Here is a 26052-nt window from a genome sequence, read left to right as displayed (position 1 = left end):
ACCAGTCAATTTGGCTATCTCCACTAAAAACCAACTTTGCCTAGTTTTGGACTTAGCTGTGACTCGGGTACTCTGGACCGTTAGAGTATTATTTGATTAGGGACATTTCACAGTCACTTTTCAGCTTTACAAGTTCTGATTAAAGCAACTTGTTACAGCCATTTTGCTTCATTTTGCTGCATGGAAGTTTCCCCAGCTTTTTCCCCGAATCATATAGAACTGTCTGGCTCATTTGGAGGATTCTGCTTTCACAGGGAGTTTCTCAGGCATTCAGCAAAGCCTACCACCACGTCTGCAGACTGGAAAATGTTCTACAAATGACTGTTACTGCTCTGGACTGGTTGCATCCCAGGGCACCCAGCATCCACACCGTTATTACATACCTGGTGGAGCCTGGCAAAGACAAGGTACACATATTACTGCAGTGAAAAGGCCTGTAATAGTCAGGGGCTGATAAGGCTACTTTAGTAAGGACCTGCCATTTCTAGCTGCCTGTGATTTCCCAGTGGTTTTGTCATAAAAACTGAAGCCTGCCTGAGATTCTTGTGCCTGCCTGTGCAAGAAAAGGGCTACAAAGGTAAAGAGGGAAGGTACCCTCTGGGAAGGAGGCCACTCTTCATTCTTTTCATCCTCCCATGTAAAACAATTCAAGAGCACTGCTAGTATAGCCCCTTCTCCATGGGAAATGGGAATATTCTCCTACTTCAATACTCACAGCTGCATAGAAACCAATAGAGCAAAACCCCACAGCCATCCATCCATCCGTAGGTTAGCCAACACTACAAATCCCTGCTAAAGCTTTGCTGGTTGGGACCTCCACAAAGGGAGATGCTCTTCTGTGGAGATTCTGTGCATGTCAAAATTATGGTATTTTATTGGAGAAAAAGAATGTCCTAGCTAACGTATTAGCTTTTCATTCTGGATTAATGTCAGCAGCCAAGACGTAAATACAGCTCGGGAAGTGGCTGCTCCCCTTTAGCTAGCTTGTACAGGCAGCCCCACTCCCTGCAGATCACATTCCAGTTGTTGAGCAGGCACTCGGGCCCTGGGAAGCTTGTCACTGCACATGCGAGTGAGTTAAGAAGATGAAAAGCGTATGCAATATTTAGGACTGATCCTGTGTCATCACAAAGTCTGTATGACATCTGCTGTAGCCATAATTCAGCTGCTTCCTCTGATAAGCACGGTTTATGTTGGCAGCTTTCTGTTGTCATTCCAGGCTCCGCTCTGTTCCCTTGTTAGCTGTCTGATAGCCAGGGTATTTGCTCCCCTCTGTGCTTTTCACGTGGCAAGGCACGCTGACACAAACATGACATGAGAAAGAGGACCGCAAGGGGATGGGAAAAAGAAGGGAAACCTCCTCTTGGCCCGTGGGTGTTCCTCAGTGTGGAGCCTGGGGATAGATTAAATAGTCTGGCTGAGGGAGGTCCAGGGCACATTCTTCATGCATCTTGAGCAATACACTCTGGGAATAAAACCAAGCATTGTTGGGAGATGTCTTTAAACCATTCCATTGCACTTGAATGTACATAGCAGTTTCCTTTAAGAAATAAACAATTTCCTCCCTCTCCAAGCTTCAAAATGGCTGTTCCTTTCTTGGATGCAGCTAAACCTCCCTTTTCTCTCTGGCAGACATGTGATTACGCTCTGCGCAAGGTGATTACTACAGATAAGACAGGACAAAAAGAAATTCATAGCTCTCCTGTTCTTCTCCTCAGAAAAGAAAACCTCTTAAGGTAGGCTCCAGCACCTCCAGTCAAACTAGTTACCCCTCCTCCTAGACTCTAGCCTGCGTCAGGCATGATCCACGTTACATAAAGCCCATGGTAATGCAACCCTGCAAGAGTGGCTGTAGCTCTCTCACTGTCAAGGCTTCTGGTGCGTATGCATGTGATACGGAATTATGAAGGGGTGAGGAATATTTTCTCTTTGAGTTTAGGCCTGCAAAATCTTAACTTCCAACTTAATGCTCACCAGCTGAGCTGCCAGGCAAGCTCTACATCTGCTGTGAAAGGTCTGCAGCATTAGAGCCTACACTGAAGCATTTTGCTCTTCAGAATAATTTGTCTTTTTTCCTGGCCATATTAGTCTCATTTCCTTCAACGGTCTGTTTCCTTCCACTGTCAAGATCCTCACACACTTGTCTTTTAAGCATATCATCCTTGTTGTCAAAGTTCGTTGGACAGCCATTTGCTATTCCAGCAGATGTTTTTACTTTTTATAAAACTTTATAGAACAAATGTCAACGTGGTTATAAACAGGAAACTGGTTTTAAAGCAAGACCACAACCTAATTTGGATTCGCTAAATTCTTACGATTTTCAGCAATTGCCTTGGCTAATCAGTATTTTGTTCCACAGTGCTATTTTATCCTTTTTGTATATGGCTTGAATGATGCTTAAAGCTGTGCATATTTCAGTTCAAGGAAATAAACTATGATTTAGTAATGTAATACCTTTGTTTTAACAAGAGATGAATGGCATCTTACTAAAATATGCTAAATAAATTACCAAAAGAAACCAGAATGGTAAAGTCCAGTACATTTTTCTCTCTTTACTCTCATTTCAGAGTTTACCTATTTAAGTGCATAGACAGTTCAGAGGTCATTCGCACTTCTGTCTGTGGAGAATACCACATTGCAGTACCTCTCCGTGACCTATCAGGACAAGCTCTTGGGATATTTGATATCAGCATCGGACACCACCAGAAATTACCACTTCATGAACACAAAGACCTGCAGAAAATGCTAAAGATGGCCCAAGCTGCCTGCTCTGAGATACTGAAGATGTCTTTAGAGGAAACAGAACCAACCTGTGTACTGGGTATTGTGCATACAGAGCCAAGATAGGTTTTTTAGGGGTGAAATTAGGAATCTCAGTAAAACCACATATAAAGTATCATTCCTACAAGTATCGAAAGACAAATACAAATCTTTGCTACACGTAAACTACTCCCGAGCAAGCCTAAGTGCTTAGCAGAATACAGTTAAACAGAACATTTAGATTTTGACTCTGGTTCACAGGATATTTTATGCCCAATTCCCACTGAAATCAAAGGTGTGAAGCAAGGTGCTTTGTTGTATCAGGGATCTCACATGTCCTCCTCAGAACTGCCCCAACTAAGATCAAAAGAATTTGAATGTCACAGTTCCAGAATTACCTGCATGCCTGAACCCTTCATGGCCTCAGGACCTCTGCTTGCCCCTGAGGCAATTTTGTCTCCTTCTCAAGCACATACCTGTTTTTAAAAGTTTCATAGGATACTTGGGCTGTATACTAATCAGTCACTCAATCAAGGAGACAAAGAGTTAATCATAAAGAGGGCAGAGCCTTTCGATCAATAACGTAAGTTTTGAGCACCAGTTGTTTCTGAGAAACTTCTTGAAAGGTTTGCTTTTGATTCCAGAAGCAGAACACGTGGCAAATTTGAGGCATGCAGGGATTTTGTTCCACCGGCTCATGCTGCAGGATCTGCGCCAGTGTGTCCAGAAACTGGATGCTGGGAGCTTTGCTGAAATAAAGAGCTACGTAGAACCACCAGCTCTGGTACATAACATAGTTAAGGCCGTGCTGTTGCTTCTCCATCCAAACTGGAAGGGCTCAGAGAAGACTGAGAACTGGAGTCAGTGTATACTGGTGAGACTTCAAAATATTGAGACTTTGTTTTCTGTTCTTCCTCCCCCAAGAAGATATAGTGGGATTTGCCAAGTGTGAATTGGCAGTGAAATAATTCATCACCTACAGATTTCCTATATGTTTGGTCTAGCCATCTTTAATTCTGTAAGCCTCTCTTAAGTTTTTCACCGCCACCTGACTCCTTTTGTTCTCTGCATTGCAGAAACTTGATGACAATTTGATTCAGGAGATTTATTGCTTTGATCCAACTGCTGCCTCTGTGCAAGTTCAAGCAGAGCTCTTGCTGGACTGCATCACTGGTAAATATCATAAACTAATTGTAAGATTACCAGACACAGCTCAGCAATGAAACAGTGTCAGTGGCAACCTTCAACTGAGTGCTTTTAAGGTACTTACTTCAGAAATTAACTTTGATTTCACAATAGATTAAACAACAGATAAGGGGGCCTAAATATCGCAGTCTTTTTTGGTCAATAAAAGTCAACCTGTTAAATTCAGAATCAAAATTCACTGCCTTAAAGAAAGGGGAGCAGATCAGCTTTGAAACGTACCAGAACAAGTGATCTCATTGTAAACCCCCAGATAAACATATTAAGAATGATGGTTCTTTTGGCAAGTAATATGTAAAGACATATTAAGAATGATGGCTCTTTTGGCAAGTAAATCTACTTCAGACCTCTGTGCCCTGCCCAAGGGACTAACCCAGCTCCAACAGCAACATGATTGTGGGAGGACAGTGTGAGCCCTCCTCTTTGTAAACACCATCTGCCAGTGAGTATATATATATTTTATATATATATATATATAATATACAGGAACTGGGTTTCAGTCTGTATTTCTCTCCTTTAATGAATGTGAGCTTTTTTGGTGCCAGAGCAGTCAAGAGGCTATTATTATTTGTAATATCTCTGCAAGAGAAATGACTGCTGTTCTTGTTGAGATCTTTCCCTTGATGATCTAATGCCAGACTGAGAGGCCTGTTAAAAATCAAATGTGCACAAGACTTGTTAATTTAGCTGGGGATATTTATCAACAGTACCCTGCCTACTGATGAACAGTGAACACTTAATGCAGTCATAGCTGCTTTTTATGTGTTCTCCTCGTATATATTAAAGTAATTCACTGGAGAGAATGAAGCAGGCCTAGAGCGTCCAATCTTCCTCCAGGTAGGGACCCAGATGTAATTAAAAGAACACAGCTTTGGCAAACTGTTGGTAGGCTACAAAAGGTTGGTTTCCCAGGATGGAACTTACTCTGAGAGAGTAGTGACAGATCAGTGGTGTGAATACAGGTATAACTCGCAATTATAGGAATTCCTTTAAAATGAACAACAGTGTTTGCACATGGTATATATTGGATAATGCCCATATGTTCCATATACGTGTGCTGTAATATAGAAGAGAGCACAAAACAACCTACACTCTATCGACAGAGCAACCTTTAATGGTATGATTCTGTGGTGACCTTTAATAGCATTTAGTAAGAGAGCTTTGAAGGATATTACTCTTAAATCAAATCTGAGCTTGGAAAAAAAGCACTTTTCTCTTTACATTTCTAATTATCAAATGTTTAGCATTAAAATATAGCAGAGCACTTTGTACAAACAGGGGACCTACCACAATACAAAAGAAATTATAATAAAAAGGCAGCACTCCTGTGCTTGGCCATGCACTGTCACAATAATGCTGTGTGCTTTTCAAAGCATCACCATTTTCCAGGGCGGAATTACTGCACTCGGGGGAAGCTCCACTGATGGGATGATCTTCTCTGTTTGGGCTTTTAAAAACACCAGTCACAGTTCTGACTTGGCTTTTGGCTTTACCTCTCTTCTTTGTTTCAGGTGTACCTAGAGCGGCGGTGTGGCAGCACGGCTTGGCTCCCGTCGAGTACCTGTACAACTGGGTACTCACCTGCCTGGCACTAGCAGAGATCACGCGTAAAAAAGCCCCACCTTTAGCCCTTTTTGGCATCCAATTCTAGCGGGCCTCCAATTAAAGCTCCTATTCCTCATCTAACCTTAGTGATTCTGCTATTTGACATCTTTTATTAAATTAACTGTTTTTTATTTTTTATGCATAGCCACTAAGTATTTGTTGTTAAGATGGTAGGAAGTCTGTTAGGGATTATTAAGAAAATAGCAATACAAACATTAAAGGAAACAATTTTTTTAGTATAAAAGCCTAATTAAAGGTTTTTGAGGTTTTTTTTTTAATTAATTTTGATGGGAAAAAGAGAGAGGCAGGGACGAGTTTATGACTACCAAGCTACAACGCTCATAAATGATACAGCAAAAATTTTCAAGATTCAGTCTCCTTACTTTTTAGGAACAATTTTAAGTAAAGGTTGTTAATCAGCATTTTGTCAAGTTCTTCTAAATGTGTTGCAGAAAAGCCCTACATTTTTAATATAGAAAAAAAAGCTTTCTTATTGGGATAAAGCTTGAGATTACAGCCAACTGCACTGCCTGCAGCGAGATTTCATCTTTCCAATAACGTTTCTTTTGGCAGAATCACTTTTTTAATAAAATTTTGGGAAATTAAACTCCCCTTTCTTTCTTTAGTCGGCAACAAGCGGCGTCTCCAGGTAGGTGATAACTGGCGGGGGCAGGGTGGCTTCTCACCCCCCCGGGGGAGCGGCGGCCACCGGCTGCCGCGGGGAGGGCGGCTCAGGGGGCTTTCCCGCCCTCGGGCCCGCGTGCCCGGTCACGGGCGGCAGCGGCCACTGCCGTGAGGAGCTGCCGCCGCCCTTGGCCCAGCTGGGCTCGGCTCCCCTCAGGGCGACGCGGGCCGCCCGCAACCCTCCCTCCACTATCAGCACTTTCGCCACTCGCCAATGCGCCGTTAAAAAACTCGTCCCCCACCTCCGGCCCCCTCCGCCCGCTCTCTGCTTCCCTTCTGGAGCGGGACCGCGGCGCGGTCCGGCGGCAGCCTCCGGGACGGGCGGGGAAGGGGGCGTCTCGACCGCGAGGAATCTGCGGCCGCGGAAGGGCAGGCGGCTCTACCTAGCGGCGGCAACGGCGGCGGCCGGGACAAGATGGCGGCGTTGAGCAAGCAGTGAGTGACGGTGGAGCCGGGGCTGAGGAGCCCCGCCGCCCCGCCGCCGGGCTCCTCGGGGCGAAGGGTTCGACCGAGCCCTGCCCCGCGCGGTAGCGGCTGGGGGGGGGCCTTGAGGCCGCCGCTGAGGGCGGGCGCAGGCGGGGCCCTGCCTCGGGCCTGGGCGAGCTCTGACAGAACCCCCCGCCCCGTCCGGGCCGCAGGAGGGGGGCTCGCTCGTCCGGGCCGGCGTATGTCTGCCGTGTTGGCCTGAATTTAAAACTGTGTTTATTAAAAAAAAAAAAAAACAAAAAACAAAAACAAACCACAAAAACGAAACAGTGAGAAGGCATCGGGGGCTGCTTCTGTGTTGCTGGGGGGGAGTTTTCACTGGTACGAAGTGGAATCCCCTCAGGATTCCCACATGACCCGCAGTGCAGCTGCCCACCCCCCTGGGCACCGGCCCGGCCTCGCCGAGGTGCGGCGGCACCGGCTGGGGCGGCGGTTTGCTTCTTGGCTCCCCGCGGCGGGGTCGGAGGGAGCTGTTGGGGGGCGGGTTCAGAGCACACGGAAGCAAATAGTTCCTCACAATGATGATGTAGTACCTACGGCATCGTGGAGTTCTCCAGCGGAACGCTACGCGCTGTGACGAACTATTTACTCAGTGATGGAGTCGGGGAAAGGCAGGTGGGGGAGAAATTCCTGATTTAGAGATTGCTCGTTACCAAAAACATAGGGAGTGCTTCTGAGCGCAGAGATTGGCTGTGTCAGCAGAAGAGTTCTCTGTGTGTAGTTAATCAATCTCTGCATGACATAAGCTGACTGTAAATCTTGTCTTTTACCGTAGCTGTATCTGTGCGTTGGTGGTTTACATTGCCATGCAAAATAGATGAACTTATTGCCCCAGCAAAGATAGTTACGGAATAGTTTCTAATGTAGACTAAGATGAAATCTCTGGAGGTTAAACAGTAGTAATTTCTTACTTCTCCCAGGGAGAAAAAAAAAATCACTTGGAGAACTCTGGACAAGAGCGATTTGTGGCTTAATTTAGGAGGATCATTACATACAGAAACTTTGCACGGAAAAAGATGGTAGTAGCTGTGGGAGAAGCTGCAAGCGTGTGGCAAGGCTGAGTGCACTGCTGCAAATGCTGCTCAGATCTATACTTGATGCATTATGTTGATGCTGATCTTTTGTTTCTAAAATTGTGAATGGTAGATTTTTGTTTTGGAACATGCTATGTGTTTTGTTGTAAGTGATGTTAAAGATAACTTTTAATTTTTTCCTTAGATATGGGCTCATTATGCCAAAAAAATTGCCCCAGAAAAATCTCGTTTCGCAGAAACTCTCAGTGTTTGCAGATGACTCTGATGAAGAGGTCAGTTCAACAATTTTCTTCCGAAATTTGCCCCATATTCTGCTGTTTGTTTACAATCCATAATGCCTGCATCAGCTTATGGCGTTGTCACTAAGATACATGTCATCGTTTTGGATTTGGGTGTAAAATATGATCTGTGTTTTCTTTAGTGCAAGTTACATGGGAGTGATGACTTGATTGTTAGTTACTATCAACTCTTCCAAAAGTTCATCACATGTGGCAACCTGTTAGCAAGAGGTTAACAGTATCTAGTTCGTAAATAAATCTGTTGGCTATCACTGGTAAATATGTCTACAAATAGAAAGACAGTAGTAATCAGCAGTCGTTTCTCAGATATTAACTTTGAAGTGTGTTGTTAAGTGTATTTTGTCCTTTAGCTCATTCCACCCAAATTTGATTCATTTGTGTTTGCAAGCAGAGTTATGGTTACAGAGGAGCCTGAGGTTTTTACTCAACTTGCTACATTTTCTGAAAACTCTACATTGCATTATCTTCACCTCGTTTGGATTTTACATCAAGTTGTATAACTCAGACTTAGAAACTTGAGTGAAGACCATTTTATTTTCCCTAGTGAAGAACTTTGCTCATGGAAACATAGTGGAAAAAAGTACTCAGCTAGCTTTCTTTAAAACTCTGCCTTTAAAACTGATTTACGATGTTCGCACTCACTGTAAACAAAAACAAAGTTGTACAACCCAAAAGTTCTAAAGCCAAAAAAAAAAAAAAAAAGAGTAAGTAATGAGAATTACTTGTAATTCTGGAAGTACTCGCAATACTTGTAATATTACGATTGAACAACACACAGCTTTTCTATGATCACAGAGTTTAATGATACTCTGTGATGTATGACTATATTGCATGATGTTGATACTGTTCTTTTCTGTAGTATCCTTCAATTTTTAAATTTTTTTTTAAGTATTACCTTCAAAATACTAGCTTTCTACCTGCCCCAGTAGAGGGTGCTGTACACTATAAAAATTACACTTCTGGATGTACTGCTGTGAGTATGGGGGGCATCCAAGAACTGGTGTGGTATATAGGCTGGTTTGGATACCTCACAGAAACCCAACTTCTAAAACAGAATTTTTAAAGGATTTAAAGCCAGTTCATAGTTTACAGGTAAAGAATAAAAACTCACAATTGTGGACATGAACTGTCCACATAGATGGAGCTTTCTGGACATAATGATGTTACAATTTACTGGGTTTTATCGATCTGGAATTACTTGTGATAGTTTAATCATAATGTCATCATGTGCATATTTAACTTTTTTCTACAAAACTCAGAAAATAAACTTTATATATGCCCATAGTCTAGAATTTTAACATTTAAGAAGTTGAAATTTAGAATCAGTTGAAATCTAGAAATAGAACATATGTTACAAAAGTGTTCTTATTGCTCTAGAGCTTCACTCAATGCTTTCTTTTGTGTAGTTGAAAAAAACAATGCTAATAAAGCATCAAATAGTCTTTGTCAGTTTCTGACTCCTATTATCAAAACATACTTTTTTTTTTAATGTCTTTTTAATGAACTAGCAGTTGTTATTTTTATGTCACAGAAAGCCTGAATCTAGCATTCCTGGTGTGCCTGGTTCCATTACAGAATCCAGAATGCTAATGTTGGAGGTGTCTGAGCTACCTTTATACGGGGCACGAAAGGGCTGAGGGCCTTCCTAGTAATGTCCACTCAATCCTCAACATGAAACTGCCTCAATGCACCTTATTGGACAGGAACATGTCTTATATCCCATCTCTTTCCTCACTTAGCTGCTGCCCTCAGCGCTATCAGGAGGTGCGTCCCTCCACTTGAGCTCATAGCTAGCACTGTGTCTCTAAAGAGAGGCTTTACTTTAAATACAGCTAATGGAGATGACAGTGGATCCGCTGTCCTCAATGGCAGGAGCAGTTGCCCTGTCAGTTTGGGATTTGGTGTCTTTCACTACATAATGGGAATGACCCCACATTTTCCAGACCCCAAGAATGAGCTTGAATTAATCTATTGTCATTAAACATTACATGGTAGGACTGAGAACCTTCCTGAATATGGGGCTATCTTGTGTTTTTTCACTTCTTATTTTCTTTTAATATCTAAACATTAAAGCAAAATAATGAATTATAATAATTCTAATAATAATAATGTATGATGCTGTCTGCTAACTTTTAGCTTAACAGATCAAGTATCCTTCCTTTCAGAAATACTTACAGATTCACTACCAGAGTTTGCTATACAGACTCTTAAAAGCTGTCATGCTGATCAGTATGGTACATACCCAGCAAAAAGTAATAATCTCATAACTGCTTTTATCAAAGAAGATAATTTTTAAAAAAAGCAAAATTACTTTATTAGTTCAATAATAATTTCAGAGCTTTTCAAGATAAGGAGTAGCATTTGGGAGGGGTTTCATTTCCTGTCTGCTACCTTATCAGTCAGAACTACATCTCAAATGTCTGGAGATTATGTATTTTTAACTGAACACTAATAAAGTTTGTGCTGGGAAATCTGCACACCTGACTTGGTTTGTGATTATATATTAGATACCAAACTTTTGCTCCCTTTTTTTTAAATGTTACTATGCATATTTCATTAAGATTTTGCCTATACCCTTGCTGAAGGAATTTGAAAGGTTTTTTTGCTGTGGCTAAATACTTTAATGGATGTTAGTTGCTGATGAAGATGATCTTTGGGTTAGTTCATAAGAAACAGAACATCTGGGGTGGAAATTTTCTTGAAATATAATGTTGACTGGGAAAAAGTAAACCAGGCAATTACAGTTACTTCTAGCCGCTAGAGTTCTGAATTATTTGCCTTCATAATGTGGAGTTGTTGCTATCTTTAAAAACTGGGGGGAAGGTTGTTACCCCTAGGAAAGTCTGTTGTAGAGAGCAGATGTTACAGCAACAAACTATGATATGTTAGAAATAAGATTCCATTCTGGCTTACTGTTATTTGTGACGTATCCATTTTCTCCAGAAATACTATTCCCTTATTCATGCATTGTGTTTTCAGAGGTGGCTTGTCAGTATTCCCAATCCACTGTTCCAACTTTAGAATTTAGTTGAAAATATCTCTGTGGTACAGCAGATAAAATATCTATGTGGTACATACAGATTGTAAGAGAATTATCCAACATATATTCCTATACCTTACCAGCCTTTCAAAACTGATTTGTTGCTACAGGATGTAAAGTGTAGCTGAAAAAACAACTACATAAACCACAGTAGGTGCTAAATTCAGGAGAGAGATCATGGAGTCAGTGTGGATAGTTCTGTGAATGTATCAGCATGATTTGGTGTTGTTTTTAGTGACCATCTAAAAGATAAATGAAGTGTTTAAGGAGGCACAAAGGAAGAAACTGAAAACAAGCAGAAAACTGTATCCTGTTGTAGACTCAGATTTTTGGTTTTGCTTACAGATGCTTCCATTCACTTTGCAACTTTGCAAAGGATACAGTATGACTAAAAAAAAGATGGGCGAAGTAATGAGTATTGATGATGACCAGAGTTTATGCAACAGTTTTCATGCAAAATAAGACTAAGTAGACTAAAGGGGCTCTCAGAAAAGAGATTACTGAGGAGAAGGAAGTGGAGAGGAATAGCTTGAGAGGATGGATGTAAGATCAAGAGTGACTCAGAGAAATTAGTGATTTTGCCATTTCTCATAATATGAGTGGTAGGGTATATTAGAGAATTACCAAGTAACTGGTTTAATCTAAACAAAAGGAAGTTGTTTTTTTTTCTCCACACTCCAATGTATAATTAAGTTGTGGAACTCATTGCCATGGACTGTTGTGGCATGGCCAAAAATATAAATTGATTCAGAAATGATTAGTCAAATTAAGCGATGCTCTTGGTGTCAAACAATGGTCCAGGTGCATCCTCCGGTTCAGGAAGTCCCTAACCTCCTGGTTTCTGGAAGCTAGGAGGGAATGCCAAGGAAAGCTAATTCTGTACGTGACTTGTTTTTCATGTTCTTTCTCTTGATCTTCTGCTAGTAGCCATGACTCATATAGTGTATGAATTGAGATGAATCTGTTGCCTGACTTGATTTTTTCTTTTCCCATGAAGGCTTGAGTCTTATGTACATTTAGTGATCATCCATGTGCAGGCTGTAGTTGAATAGTACAGGTCTCTATGAGGGCAAGCCTTAATGATTCACTGCTAAATACATATAGATGAGAGTGTAAGTAGCTCATTTTAAGATGTTTTGATACCAAAGTGTCAGGAATCCAACAATCTCGCAGTCTGAGATTCCTTTTCTGACCTGAGAAGAATGAAGTGAGCAGAGTCAGATCTCAGCCTTTCAGAGACATACCCACATAGGGCCATAAACTTGGGGCGAGATCCATAGAAACACATGCAGGTATCTACACTTGAGTTGCCTGAGCTCCCTGTACAGTCAGTAGAGATGCAGGTACTTCTGAGGCACAACTTACCTCCTTCTGAAGCACACACCTAAAATCAGTGAGATGAATTTTGCTTCTATAGAAAGTCTGTTTCTCAGTCTTTAACAATAAAGTGCTCTTGGACTGGTTAGCTCAGTATAAATATAAGCTTTGCTTTTTGTGAACTGGCTGACTATCTGTGCTTCTTTCACTTGCTGGTCAAATAGAGCTCCAAATTATCCTGCTGTTGCTGTTTGGTCAAATATTTTTCTGCACATTCAGTTAAAACTAGATGGTTGTAGTGAGAGATTAAAATCAAACCACATATAATCTCCCTGACGTCACTGAAGCATTTAATTTTCCTTTAAAATGTATTTCACTTTAAACAAACATAATTTGTTTTGTGTGTCTACTGCAAAGCAGCATGTAGGGAATTCAAAAGGGCAATATTAAAGGACAAAGCCCCCTCATGGGTCTTTCATAACAGGTTATATTAGAGCAGAAGCATCTTTTGGTTTTAAAAAAGGAATGGAGTGATGTCTTATATTGTCTGTCAGTAAGTACCACGCCTGGGGTTTTAGTAGCAACTACAAATGCTTTTCCTTAGGAGGCGAGCTATGCAGCTAATACGAGATAGTCCATTAATAATAGCTATTATGTCAGAATTTGGTGGTCTTGTACTTCTTGTGGCAGTCAGTGGGGAAAAACAAGTCAGGTATCTGACTCACGTATACTTTGAGAGCATCCATTAAAATAGTTGTGACATTCTCAGCTTCAGATTTAAGGTTGTAACTCCCCAGAAACCAGCTTCAGCACTGAAAATTATACTAGTCACAGACTAAGACATGTTTTCTGAGGCTATGCTTAAATGGTGCTGCACCCTCTGCTCCAGAAATAATGCCATTTACCGCAGCGGTTCAGGAGGAATTACTTCTAAAACCCAATGTCAGCAACTGGCTTTTTTTCCTAAGAACAAACAAGACAAATGAGTAGCAATTCAGAAGGATAAATAAAGCCCAAGTATTGTTTAAACTAGGCGCATTCAGGTGAATCATTTGCTATCCTCCTTTTGGTTTGGTTTTCTAAAAAAAGCTTTATACGATTCATTGTCTGACATTTGCCCATAGTAAGTTTCTGACCGTACTGGCCAATTTCAAGTGAATTTGACAAGACTAGATGTCTCTAACTGCAGAAGAAAGACCCTGTTAATGCCCTGATGAGGAGAAAGACAAGATGATCTCAACCCTCCCCAGTTCTGTTTGGCTGGCCTGGAAGCTGAGGGCTGGCTGCCTAGCCTAAGTGAGGCAGGAGGAAGCAGGAGATGCAGAGGGAAACCAAGGAACTGCAGTTGGGACCTCAAATGTGGGAAGACTGGGGCATTGTGGTGGGAAGGCAGAGAAGTCAAATTTGTAAGAAAATGAAATTTTAGTTGTCTCATTTGTGGAATTGCCTTTTTAGGTATTTGCTTTTGAACTTTGAATAGAGCTTTTTGTATAAAGCTGTAAATTGTTTACATGCTTAGTCATGATTTGAACATAGCTGAGACAAACTGAAAGCATTGGTCAGTAGTTTGAATGTTCTTCTTTGCTTATGTAGGAGCAATGTAAAGAAGACATTTTAAGAAGTAACTTACAAGGGGTGCTTACCTGTGGGTAAAAATAAGAAGGTAGCTCAAGCACTTAAGAACCTGACAGAAGTGTATAGATACCTGAAGGAGATAAGAAATGGTAGAGAACACCGAGAAATGTTAGTAGATTGGGGTAATTTCTTTTATTACTCTTTTTTTTTTTTTTTTAACCTTTTCCATTGTGTACAAGCTATCTTCCGTGGTCTCGTAGGGCTGGTAGACTGTAGAGTCTCATTTCTAAGAGTTTCTTGATTTGTATGGATTCTATGTAGCTTCACAGGATAGGGTTAAAGCATTTTCTTCTTGCAGAAAATATTAAACTATAAGCTTTGTGCTTCAGAAGAATAGCTTGACTGCAAGGAAAGAGAAAGTATGAGACAGATTGCTGAGCTTATAGGGCCTTTAATAAATGGGCAGTTGATAAGTAAAAACAATACAAAAGAACGGGAAGTTCTCATCTATCAGAGCTCATAGCACAACAGGAAATTGTCAACCATAAACCATTAGGGAAGGTGTTTGTTTTTTGTAAACTTACTGTATTGCCACTCTAGGCAAACAAATCGCAGGTGGACTTCTTTACAATTATATGTACAATAATGAGGATTATATATTACTTTTGTGTTTATGTAATCTTTGTAGATCAATACGTTTATTTCATGTAGGCAGACAAGGAAAGCATTCTAAGCAGCGTTTCAAATATTTTGGTGGGATAAAGCTTATTTTGTAAATATAACTGCAGAATCTGTTTTGTCTTTTACTGAGCCCTTGCTTTCTGGCATAATGCAGGGGAGATTCCTTACTATGTAGATACCTTTCTATAAAACCAGTGTAAGAGTGTCTGATAAAGGAATCCTTCAGTGATGACCCTTAATATGTCAAGCAGAGGACCATCTTCTTCCCCAAGAGCCAGGAGGAAGCCTAGGTCTTCTGTGTAATGCTGGTGTATGTTCCACTGCTAATTTAAAATAGTTGTTTATATTAAGAAATTCATACTGACTCATTTGTAGCATTTTTTTAGAAGAAAACATATGACATAAAAATCAAGTTCAGTATTTTAAATATTTCTCAACATCAGCTCATCAATCCTGAAAGCCGAGGGAAATACTAGATGAATGAAGCCAGGATTCTTGTAGGTTGTTTTAAACTAAATAATCCGCTATCTATTTCCCCCAGTCAAGCAGCCAACCAGCTACATAAATAAATACGAGATTATATCCTGTTCTAGTCCAAATAATCAGCAAGCTGCGGTATACAGGGTGTCGTCCCTGATACCACAGTGGACTCTTTGTGAGTGTGTTGCTAATGTCTGCCAAGCTCAGGTTCCTAAAGCCTGAGGCATGGTCTGCTTCCTTACCTGGTTATCTGCAGCTGGGTTAGACAGAGAGGCTGCTTTCTAGTGAGGGGCATAACTGAATCAGTGCAGGGTTTTTCTTCCATGAAAGTGCACATCACGCTTCCCCTTTATGACTGTAGTTTAACCACAGGGTTTAACATTTTGAAAGCAGAGATGGATTTTATCTAAATCTGCATGTAGCAATTAAAGCACCAGAAAAAGTTGGAATATGTGCCCTTTCGAGTTCCCATTTTTACTTGTCTGTAAGTCCCTCACTTGGAGTGGGCGAGGGAGGAATATTTTGAATATGCTGTGTCTCAGTTTTTTCTGATTGTAGTATTACTTATAAAAGTAAGTCCTAGCATGTTTATGGGAAGTGGGCAAAGTTCTGAGTATCTAGAATTTAATGGGTGCTATTATGTGGTACCGTACGTACTTCCCCGAATATTGACAGTGTTGCCTTAGCACCTTCTCTTGCTGAGTTTGGAATTACTTGATACTTCTCTGAGATACTAGCTTTCTGGCTTTTTTTTTTTTAAAAAAAAAGCTACACAGAAACTTGCAAGTCTTTTTATTATTTATGGTTTGCATAGCAGAAAAAAATCCCTTAGAGGTGATCACTCTGTGTACCTATTTGTTAGTCCCCCATGACTTGTGAACTCAATAACAGTCTTAACCATCCTTGGTGGGTGGCAGAAGTTGCAAAGATGCTGTGTTCCTGTGGTCTTCATGAAAATTGGCAGGTGGGTTAAGGGACAGACATAGATGAGAATTTGTGATTTTAATCTTTCTCGATGTTGAGGAGGGACCATTGGCTGACTGCTCAGCACAGGGCTAGCTTTTGGTCACACACAGTGTTGCCCACCTGCCAAAGCAAGCAGGCAGGGTGTCTGCGGAGGTGATAGGGGAAATAAAGAGACAGAGGGCACAAAGCCACATATAATGAAACTCCGTTAATTCTGCTGCTCATGGCACAACTTGTTCCCTGTTTCTGAAATTAAACAGTGAAAAATATTTGCACTGTTTACAGTCTGTCATGTAGAAAATTGTGGAAAAGCACTTGGTTTTTTTCCTTGTTGACACATCTGTTAAAATTTTAGTAGCCTAAGAAAGAGGGGTCACGACACATTATTATTTTATTTTAAACATCAAATGAAATCAAAAGCCTTCTTGTTCAGGGGATCTGTTTGAATTTACATGGTGCTAATTCTGTTTGATTTCAGAAGATCCTAGTCCCTGCTGCCAAGCTCCCTGCTAGTTGGTTTCCAATTTTTAATTTTATTAAGAGCTGATTACACAATCTGTCTTTTTAAAATGTGATACAGAGCACGTATTAGTCAAAGTTGCAAGACTTGGGAAGCTGCCAAAATGCAAAAGGATTTTTCTTTCCTATTTCTGCTTTTTAAGATTAAGAGATATTTAATTACATAAACAAGGATACGAGTCCTGTCATTTGTAGTGAATCTGTTTAATAAACAGTATTATCTATTGGTTGAGAAAAGATAGATATGCAGTTTAGTTCAACACTAATTAAAAGACAAAACTAAATAAAATGCAAAGCTTTTTTTAAAAGACAGTATGATTAGAAAACATGTTTTCAGTGGTGGACATGTTTTTTCTTAGGGAAGATTAGTATTGCTATTTTCTAGCATATTAATCTTGAGAAATTAAACATTAACGTTTGAAGTACATGCTGTTCAAATCAGCAGTATTCTTATTTCTAAAAATATGGAACTAATGATACAGATCAAACTTGAAATAAGCACCAAATCCTTTCAGATATTTGCTTTTTACTTTTCATGTGATTGTTGGTAAGAATGTCTGCTCGTGCCTGCTACATCTCTGATGACATTTACGTGCTGGAAGAAGAGTATGTATATTTGAATAGCACCTATCTATTTCACAGACTATTTGAAATATAATTTAAAAAAACATTGAGAATATTTATCCTTCTTTATTCACAAACATATAATTCCCAAGAACATTAAAATGTTTTTGATACATAAATTGGTAGGAGGGTATAATTCTGATTTCTGTTGATTTCGGGGGTTTGGTTTCTGTGTTTTCCTTTTTTTTTCTTCTTTTTTTTAATGGCAAAAGCTGAAAGAATTGTAGTGTTTGTGAGTGAGCAGATGTATTACAAGCATCCTTCTCTTAGGAATTTGTTTCAGTACTGGCTTTAGCTGTCCTTTGCTAGATGTTTTGCCTGCTGATGTGCTAGCTTCTTGCACCAACAGACTGACCCTTGCCATAGTGCAGGGGTATGTTCTTTCTACAATTGTTTTGGCAGTGGTTGGAGGAAGGCATTGCAACTAAACAGTTTTCACAGACCTCCTATGTCTCTGAGCATTTCTCAGACAGAGATTGGTTGTTTTGTGAAATGGCATGAAATTTTATGCAGCTTTTGAGGTACACGTGTCATTGAAATAGTGTTCTTAAACTCATCACCATTTTCATTAAAAAAATATATATACATACATATGTTGAGGTACTGCAATACTTTGCAGTAGGAAAAGGCTGATTCATTGTATGCTTGTGAACGGACTTTTAGTTTTTCTTGCTTACGGAAAAATACTATTGAAGTGAGAGACTGACTTATGTAATAGGACTATTATATAGCTGTTCGTTAGAATGGTAGAAAAATAATATGAGCTGTGTCAATGTAATTAATTTTATTTCTGCAATGTTACCTTCTTACAGCCATCTGTTGGTGAAAGTCTTCAGAAAGAAGCATTGAAAAAACAAGCAATGAAACAGGTAAGATGCAGTAGGAATTCCTCATGCCCATGGCAAATTAGGAAATTACTGCATCCATTCTCTTTTATTAAATAATTGCAGAAACATAATTGTGCAACTTCAGAGTTAGAGTTACCCTTTAAAAAATTTCATGTAATTTTATGATTTGTGCATTGTTCTTTACAGCGCAAGACTTTATTTAAAACTTGACTTGAAATTCTCAGAGCCTTTCCTCTAGCAAGGATTTTGTTTCACTTTTCTGGGCAAGATTGTTCTTTTTGAAATTCTTCTGGCTATGATCAGAGTAGCTGAAAAACTGGCCAATGAAAGCTGCATGAGTGAGGTTTAATGCAGAGCTGGTCATAATTTAAAACATAATAAAATTTCTGATTACTCAATGCAAGTACTTAAATACACAAGATGTTGAAGTTTGTTTTGTGGCATTGAATACATTGATGTTTTTAGACTTTCTCAAGCTGTTTCAGTTGTAGAATGTAATGTTACAAAGTATTGGGTTTTTAAATATATACCAACAGTGAGCCTTTTACTGTAATCGAGGAGTAAATTGTACAGAGGAAACACAAATTTTACATTTAAAAAAGTTCCAGACCAATACAAGACATAGCTAGAAGAAAATGGTATTTGCGCATCACACATTTAACACTTTGTTGTTTTTTGATGGAGGAAGTATGTGCTTGAGACAAACTTGTATGGTTGCTGTTCAGCATTCCTCTTGTGTTGTCAGGATATCTGAACTAAGGGCTCCCCTAGTAGTTGTTTTTTTTCTGATAGTGCTTTTAAAAACTGAACGGTTTCACAGTTCCAACGTGACTGTACAAACAGAAGATAGAACTGTGAAATATGGAATCATATCCTGAATCGGTACATATTGGGTACATATTAGGACGAGAGGAAATGGCCTCAAGTTGCGCCAAGGGAGGTTTAGACTGGACATTAGGAGAAATTTCTTTACTGTAAGAGTGGTCAGGCCTTGGAACAGGCTGCCCAGGGAAGTGGTTGAGTCACCATCCCTGGAAGTATTTAAAAGACATGTAGATGAGGTGCTTAGGGACATGGTGTAGTGGGTATGGTGGGTAGGGTTGATGGTTGGACTTGATGATCTTAGAGGTCTTTTCCAACCTTAATGATTCTATGATTCTGTATTTATTATTTGGAGCTTTGGAGAAGGGGGATAAACTATAGGTGAAAACAGACAGTAAAATTTATTGAAATGTTGTTTACTGTTTATTAAAAAAATGAATTGTTATTTGATGGAACAGTTTGCTCATTAAGAAGTTTCCAGTATTGTTTTGACTGTTGTGCTTTGCTTCCTATATTTCCTATAACTGCAATTACTGGTCATGATTTGGTTGTTCATCTTCTCAATCCCTGTAAACAGTTCAAGAACTTTGTAGATCAGACGTTTTTTAATTTACACTCAATGTTCTAATGGATAGGTCTATACTATAGATCTGTTTAAATTACAATATAGGAATAAAACGTTTGAAAACAGTAAAAAATTTCATGCTTCGTTTTTTGGTATCTTCTCCTCCTCCTCCCTTTTTTTCTTTTAGACTAAATTGGAGATTCAGAAGGCTTTGGAAGAAGATGCTACAGTGTACGAATATGACAGTATTTATGATGAAATGCAGCAGAAGAAGAAAGAAAGTAATGCCAGAGTGTTATCCGGAAAAGATGACAAAAAGGTCGATACCTGAAAATGTATGCTGTCTGTCTTATATCTGTATGCTTGGAATAACTCTGATTGCTTAACTTTCAAGCTTTGCCAAATGCGTTTTCTCATGGGGCATACAAATATTGTGCTCAAATGCTGTTACGTAAGGTAGCAATTTGCAAGAATTTTGGCAAAACTGTTAGTTCATCACGTACTTCAGAGAATGTTACAATGGGATAATAGGATTAGAGGCAGTGGGCTCTGTAACAATACTACTTCTGATAGTAAGGACTTTCTCGTTTTTAAGCCAATGAACATAAATCGTCCCTCCTCACTCACTAGTGTGCTTAACTGGAGGACTGTCAGAAGATTAAAGTAATTAACTTTCATTGGTGAAATGTGAGCCAATTTCCACAGCCCAACACCTTATTTCAAAGCATTGCTGAATTATACTGACAAGTGATATTTTCATTGTTACTTACTCTATTTCATTTGAAAGCTCTTGTCAGGTTATGTGGGTAGAAAAGAAGCTTCCCACTCCTTTACAGCAATAGAAAGGCAAGACTATTACAAGACAGAAGACGGGGGTGAGAAATTAATTTCACTCAGAGCAAAAATCATCCTAGTCAAAGATGGGCTGAATGTTTTGATTGAATACAGCAGCCTCTTTTGTTATGGGGAAGCATGCCATGTTAGTGATCTAAAAGGGAGTGACAGTTTATTTCAGATAGCTGTCAAACAGTGTGAGAATATGTTAGACTAGCTTCTGTCAGTTTTCTTCCATTACCAACTTTTTTCAACATCTCCATCAATCCCAATTTGTGTTTTCTCAGCCACCTCAATTACCTCTCAGTATGATACCTTTTTTCCCTCCTATTTTAGCCCAGATACATCCAAAATATCCTCAAAGCAGCTGAGATTAGAAAGAAGGAGCAAGAAAAAAGAATGGAAAGAAAAATTCAGAAAGAGCGTGAAATGGAAGGAGGAGAGTTTGCTCACAAAGAGGCTTTTGTGACTTCAGCCTATAAGAAGAAGCTGCAAGAAAGGGCTGAGGAGGAGGAAAGAGAAAGAAGAGAGGCAGCTCTCGAGGGTGAGATTCACACTGAAATAATTCCCCTTAAAAAGAAGTATGGCCTTATACATGATGTACAACATTGTCATCTGGTCTCTCTGTGAGGCTTGAGATAATTAAAATCAAAAAGGACCAGATAGTAGATACTGAATCAGATCCCACTTTGTCTGTTATTTTCCGTTGTACATGTTACTAAAGGAACAGAGGAAGCTCCTCTGTTCGTTTGTCAGTCCTATTTGGGTTTCTACTTTTAATTTTTGAGGAAGGTCAGTTGTTGAAGGAAAACTCATAAGCCTGGGGTACAACGATGCTTACACTCCTTACTTCATACGTTCTGTATGGTGTCCCACGAATAGGTGTAAAGAGTAGGATATAGGATCATAAGATAAATCAGGTTGGAGTGGACCTCTGAAGGTCATCTATTCCAGCCTTTTGCTCAAAGCGTGGTCTGCTATGAGGTCAAATCAGGTTGTTTGAGCATTTTCCACTCTGGGCTTGAAAACTTCCAGGATGGAGTTTGCAGTCTTGGTGGTGTCTTTACCAATTGTGAGTTATGTCTGATGAGTATTTGTGGCACAGTAAATCCAACCTTATTTTCTTTCTTTTAGCGTACCTGGATGTGACCAAACAGAAGGATCTCAGTGGATTTTACAGACATCTTTTAAACCAGAGGGTAGGGGAAGAAGAGATGCCTAAATGCAGCTTCCGTGAAGCCAGGTAGGGTACAATCCCAGAAGGCTTTCGGATATAAACAAGCTTCTGGCTGTTTGTGATTCCAGACTCACCAGAACACTGTAAGAGTTAGGCAGAGAATACTAAAACCCTGGTAGGGTAAGCTGATTACTTTATACATCTGATGAACTGAATTATTTGGAAACATGTCTAATGATTGTCTATAAGACAGAAACAAGCAGGACGGGGATGCTGTTTAAAAAGTATCAAGAGGACAGTCATACTTGTAATACTGCTTGGTATTATTCTAACCTAATATATGGTAATCTGTATTAAGAATCATGAGGGAGACAAAGGGTAAAATAATGGGCATAGAGGTAAGTAATAGGAAATGATGTTGTGATACAGATTTCCTGAAAAGAATGTGGGTCTCTAACTTCATACTTATTCCGCATTTACAGGTTCATAAAAAATAAATTAATTGAGTGTTGATGCTGTGGTAGAAGAAAATTAATCAAATATATAGGAAATCCAGTGGGAATATTTTAAAATCGTAATATATGCACATTCCAAAGCAAAGTAATAAGATGAGGCTGAATTATTTATGTAGTTGAGATGGTGAAATTCTGCCCCGTGGATAAACATGGTGAAGGGGCTATGTTTCTTATATGCAACAATTGATCATTTGAAACACTTAATTTAGGTTAAATCTCTCTTGAGATAGGTCTTAAACCTGGATATCTCTAGTTAAATGCTTGCCATCACAAAGAAAATGCAGCTTTCATCAAGAGATCTTCTAGATCTGAGATTGGATTATTAGAAAGTAAATTCTTAGCTTAAATGAAGAATGTGATCACAGTGAAGTTACTCAGCTATCTGAAATAAGGGAATTCTTGATTATGTCTTTAGTATAAAGATATACCACCTTATTGGAAATACATCGGGTAAAGTAATGTAAAAGAAATAGTAAGTAAGAATTACTGACTGGCAGAAAAGCAGAACAGCTTCCTGAATTTAAGCAGAAAATGGGAGATTTGAAGCCACAGTTTTGTCATTTGAGACTTAAAGTATTAGCATATACCCATGTGTTTGGAAAAACATCCTGTCTCAGGGATGTTTCACCAAAGAGAAATACCTGCCTAGTTTCAGTGGTGCACAAAGATTGCTGCTGAGGTGGTTAAATGAATTTTGCATTTTATGGTTTCTTCTTTTTATTGATGAAATCTAAGTTATTCACTTGCATCTCTTTATATAAACAGTAGTGGTAGTGGTCAGCCCACTTGGTTGTCCATTTTCTTTCAGAGCATCTTCAGGAAGATGTAGTTTTGTGTAGAGGTCATTTGAAATGATGGTTTCTTAATCTTGCAAATTAAGGAAATGTTACTTTTGTGAGTTTTATATAAAATTAATTCAGGAGAAAACAAGTAGTACTGTAGATGGTGTTCCCAGAAAGGCTTTCAAATAAGCTCGTGTATATTTTAGTTCTATTCTTTCTTATGGTGGTACAATAGGATACAGAAAAAAAACAGCTTGATTTTTAGATCTCAGAATTTGCATCACTTGTTCCTAAAGTGATCCACTTTGATTTGTCATTTTAATTAATTGGATTACTAAATAAATTATCAAACTTCTCAGCATAATTTTTAGTCGTTATTCATAGACTAACCATGCTTTCAAGCATGCATCAAGCATTCAATTTAACTAGATGGTGTGCTGATTCATAAGAATTTACCACAAACTGTTACTGTAGCTGTATGATTAGAAAGAAGAGACATATGGCTTGTGTGAGTAAACATATATTTCCTTATCAGTCAGAAAAGAATGACAAGGCATAACCTTTCTGTCTAGTGCCCAAATTGGTCCTTCATGGGTCGGCTTTTTGTATTTAAGAATCTATGAGCTATTAAAAGATACTAATTTCTATCCAGCCACAAGAGTGAGATCTTCAGAAATACTGGATTAAAAAATCTACTACTACTAATGGAAGCTATGTTCCTACCTCTGTCAACAAAACATACAACCTGCTGCTTCTCTGGATAATTATTTGACGTGAATAGAGGAATAAACACATAGGAAAAAATGTGTAGCTTGCCAAAAAGCTTATACAAGAATACAAATCTGTCTTTTTCCTTAGATGGAGGCTACAGATACTTAACCATAGTCATTCTTTTAGATAAATTCATCAGCTCGCACTCATCAATGAACCAGATACAGATACTTAATCGAAATCCTTTGCGCTGGATTCCTGGACCTGAGCCACAGATAGATTTGCTTTCTTAGACTTTTCAGCAGCATCTTTTGCTTAAGTCCTGACCAGAAGTCAGTTTGTAGAAAAGTCTGAGATTTCAGGCTGAGTAATGTTGTTTTTTCTTTTTTGACATAAAAAATATAGGATAAAGGAAGAAAAATCTGACAGTTGTTATGATGAATCCAACCAAAGGAACAAATGCCCATATGAAAGGCAAAGACTGAAGCCCTCTACTAAGAAAGAGAATAATCCAGATGCTGATACCGACTTAGGAACTGATAGTAGTGATGATGATAAGAGGCACAAAAATAGTAAAGTAAATTTGAAAAAGAAGAAAAGGAGAGAGAGCTCTGTGAGCAGTGAAGAGGAGGCTAAACAACACAAGAGCCAGAGGCATTCCAGGTCACCAAGCTCATCCAGTGTGGAGGAAGAGCTGTGCACAAAAGCCCAAACAAATCATCTTACAAAGAGGGCAGAGAGCAGACCAAGCAGAAGGGGAAATGATGAACAATACAGGGAAAAAGATTACGAGAGAAGTAGGACCCACGAAAAGGAACTCCAAAGGGAAAAGGAAGAGCGACATAGATACGGGGATCACACTAATAAAGATAACTACAGAAGGAGGGAAGAGCAAGATGATAAACAAAGGGGGAAGGAAAGAAGAGAGAGGGAGGGACATGGCAGAGAATGGAGGAAGGGCTTAGAAAAGGAACAAGAGAAAGAAAGAATAAGAAATGGTAAAGATAGATATAATGACAGAGAGAAGGAGAGAGGAGAGAAATGCAGAGAGAAGGAAGATCATGTGAAGGAGAGGAGAGAGAAATATGGTCGTGATGAAAAGAAATACAGAGAGAGAAGGGAAAGTACTCCTACTTGTTTAGAAAAAGATGGAGAGACTGATCTGGAAAAAGAGAGAAAGGGAAAAGAGAGAGAGGTGGATGAGAAGGGAAGATCCAGTTCTGGAATTTTGTCTGAGCAGAAACGTAAAGCTGGAGAAGAAGGGGAGAAAGAGGAGAAAGAACAAGCACAGAAACCGTCTGAGAGCATGAGCAAATTTGCCAAACGGAGCAATGAGGAGACAGTCATGTCAGCAAGGGACCGCTATTTGGCAAGGCAAATGGCACGTGTCAGTACAAAATCTTACATTGAGAAGGAAGAAGATTAATGTCCCTGTGGCAGACAAAAACACTTGGTCTGTCAACCAAGAGGCAAAGCCACTCTGCATGGACTCTTGTACAGAAGTAAAAGGGTATCCTAGCTGTTTATTCCTGGCTTTCATTTAAGAAATTGTGTGTGCCATAATAGAAGAACAACTTTTGAAATGGATTAATGGATCACTTGATACACACCCTTAGTCTGTTCATACAGTTGAAATATTAAATTTGGCTGACTCTGTCCACCCTGGCCTTCAGTACTCTATCCTTTGTACTTGAAGATTCTGGGACAGACCTAGGAGTGTTCAACAACGTAAGGTGAGAATACTTCCCCCTGGCAGCCCCTGCTCCTTTCAGCAGTTGAAACAGTGAGCTCTGCTGAAACAAAGTTGTTCTCAGGCTGTAGCAGGAGTCATTGTTGCCCACTGATGCTCTCAAAAATGAGCAGCACACCTGTAAAAGTGGGAAAAAAGCAAGAAAACCAGCCTGAATAATAACCTAGAAGATTTCTGTACATGATATGGCATTTTGTAAGCTAAATGCGTATTGATATATGAATTTTGTATTTATGTGTGGGCTTTGGTTGTGGGACCTGATGTACAGAATCACTTAAATAAAGTGTAAGATAAATACTGGATCTAATGCATTGGTCTTTTTTAAGCTTGTGTTATTTTACTTCCTCTTTTTTGTGTGAAATAAGTATATGAGTCTTTTTTCATGTATTACAGTCATATCTGCTTGTTCTGCTGCAGGTAATATTTTAGATCTGTGAATCTGTCTGTTCAAAGATTCATAATCAAGAATAAATTTATCTCCAAACTATAACTTGGTAAGTGGGATATCTGACAGTGGTCGTAGTTTTTAAAATACATTTTCAACACTTTTCACAGTGGTTGCTTTCACTTTGATTTGTAGTAAATTTAACACTTTTATGCTACGGTAATGTGAACCAATATAAGAAAAAGATTTTGAGATTTGTGTTTTTCTAATATTTTGTTCAGCAGACTTAGTAATGAGGCAAAATGTGAGTAAAATTAAATGCCAAGCCTGCCAGTTTACAAAGACTTGAAATGGAATGAGTTTTATATGTAAGATAATCGAGTAGCTAGG

At 39.3% G+C, this 26052-nt stretch overlaps 2 protein-coding genes across 5 annotated transcripts in view; both read left to right on the top strand.

Moving 5' to 3' along the window:
* Positions 1 to 7000, top strand: part of EFCAB5 (EF-hand calcium binding domain 5) — a 43329-nt gene extending 36329 nt beyond the window's left edge. For both annotated transcript variants that reach the window (XM_075168622.1, XM_075168621.1), the window contains exons 17-22: positions 255 to 407; positions 1633 to 1736; positions 2568 to 2821; positions 3405 to 3634; positions 3837 to 3933; positions 5475 to 7000. In XM_075168622.1, coding sequence (XP_075024723.1) covers positions 255 to 407; positions 1633 to 1736; positions 2568 to 2821; positions 3405 to 3634; positions 3837 to 3933; positions 5475 to 5614 — 978 coding nt within the window. In that variant the 3' untranslated portion in view covers positions 5615 to 7000. The remainder of the gene's footprint in view (positions 1 to 254; positions 408 to 1632; positions 1737 to 2567; positions 2822 to 3404; positions 3635 to 3836; positions 3934 to 5474) is intronic.
* NSRP1 (nuclear speckle splicing regulatory protein 1) lies at positions 5860 to 25579 on the top strand. 3 transcript variants are annotated; one of them, XM_075168631.1, is made up of 7 exons: positions 5860 to 6687; positions 7957 to 8044; positions 18086 to 18142; positions 19696 to 19827; positions 20679 to 20886; positions 21477 to 21585; positions 23933 to 25579. In XM_075168631.1, exons 1-7 carry the CDS (start codon positions 6668 to 6670, stop codon positions 24951 to 24953), a joined length of 1635 nt encoding a protein of 544 aa, XP_075024732.1. In that variant the 5' UTR covers positions 5860 to 6667; the 3' UTR covers positions 24954 to 25579. The 3 variants fall into 3 exon arrangements, with proteins under 3 accessions (XP_075024732.1, XP_075024733.1, XP_075024734.1); XM_075168632.1 differs by lacking the exon at positions 5860 to 6687 and adding an exon at positions 7000 to 7353; XM_075168633.1 differs by lacking the exons at positions 5860 to 6687; positions 7957 to 8044; positions 18086 to 18142 and having other exon boundaries at positions 19710 to 19843.
* Positions 25580 to 26052: the final 473 nt, after the last annotated feature.

Source organism: Calonectris borealis, chromosome 19 (genome assembly GCF_964195595.1).
Source record: "Calonectris borealis chromosome 19, bCalBor7.hap1.2, whole genome shotgun sequence".
Taxonomy (NCBI): domain Eukaryota; kingdom Metazoa; phylum Chordata; class Aves; order Procellariiformes; family Procellariidae; genus Calonectris; species Calonectris borealis.
The sequence above is the reverse complement of the archived record's forward strand: the minus strand, read 5'-3'. Positions and strand labels throughout refer to the sequence as shown.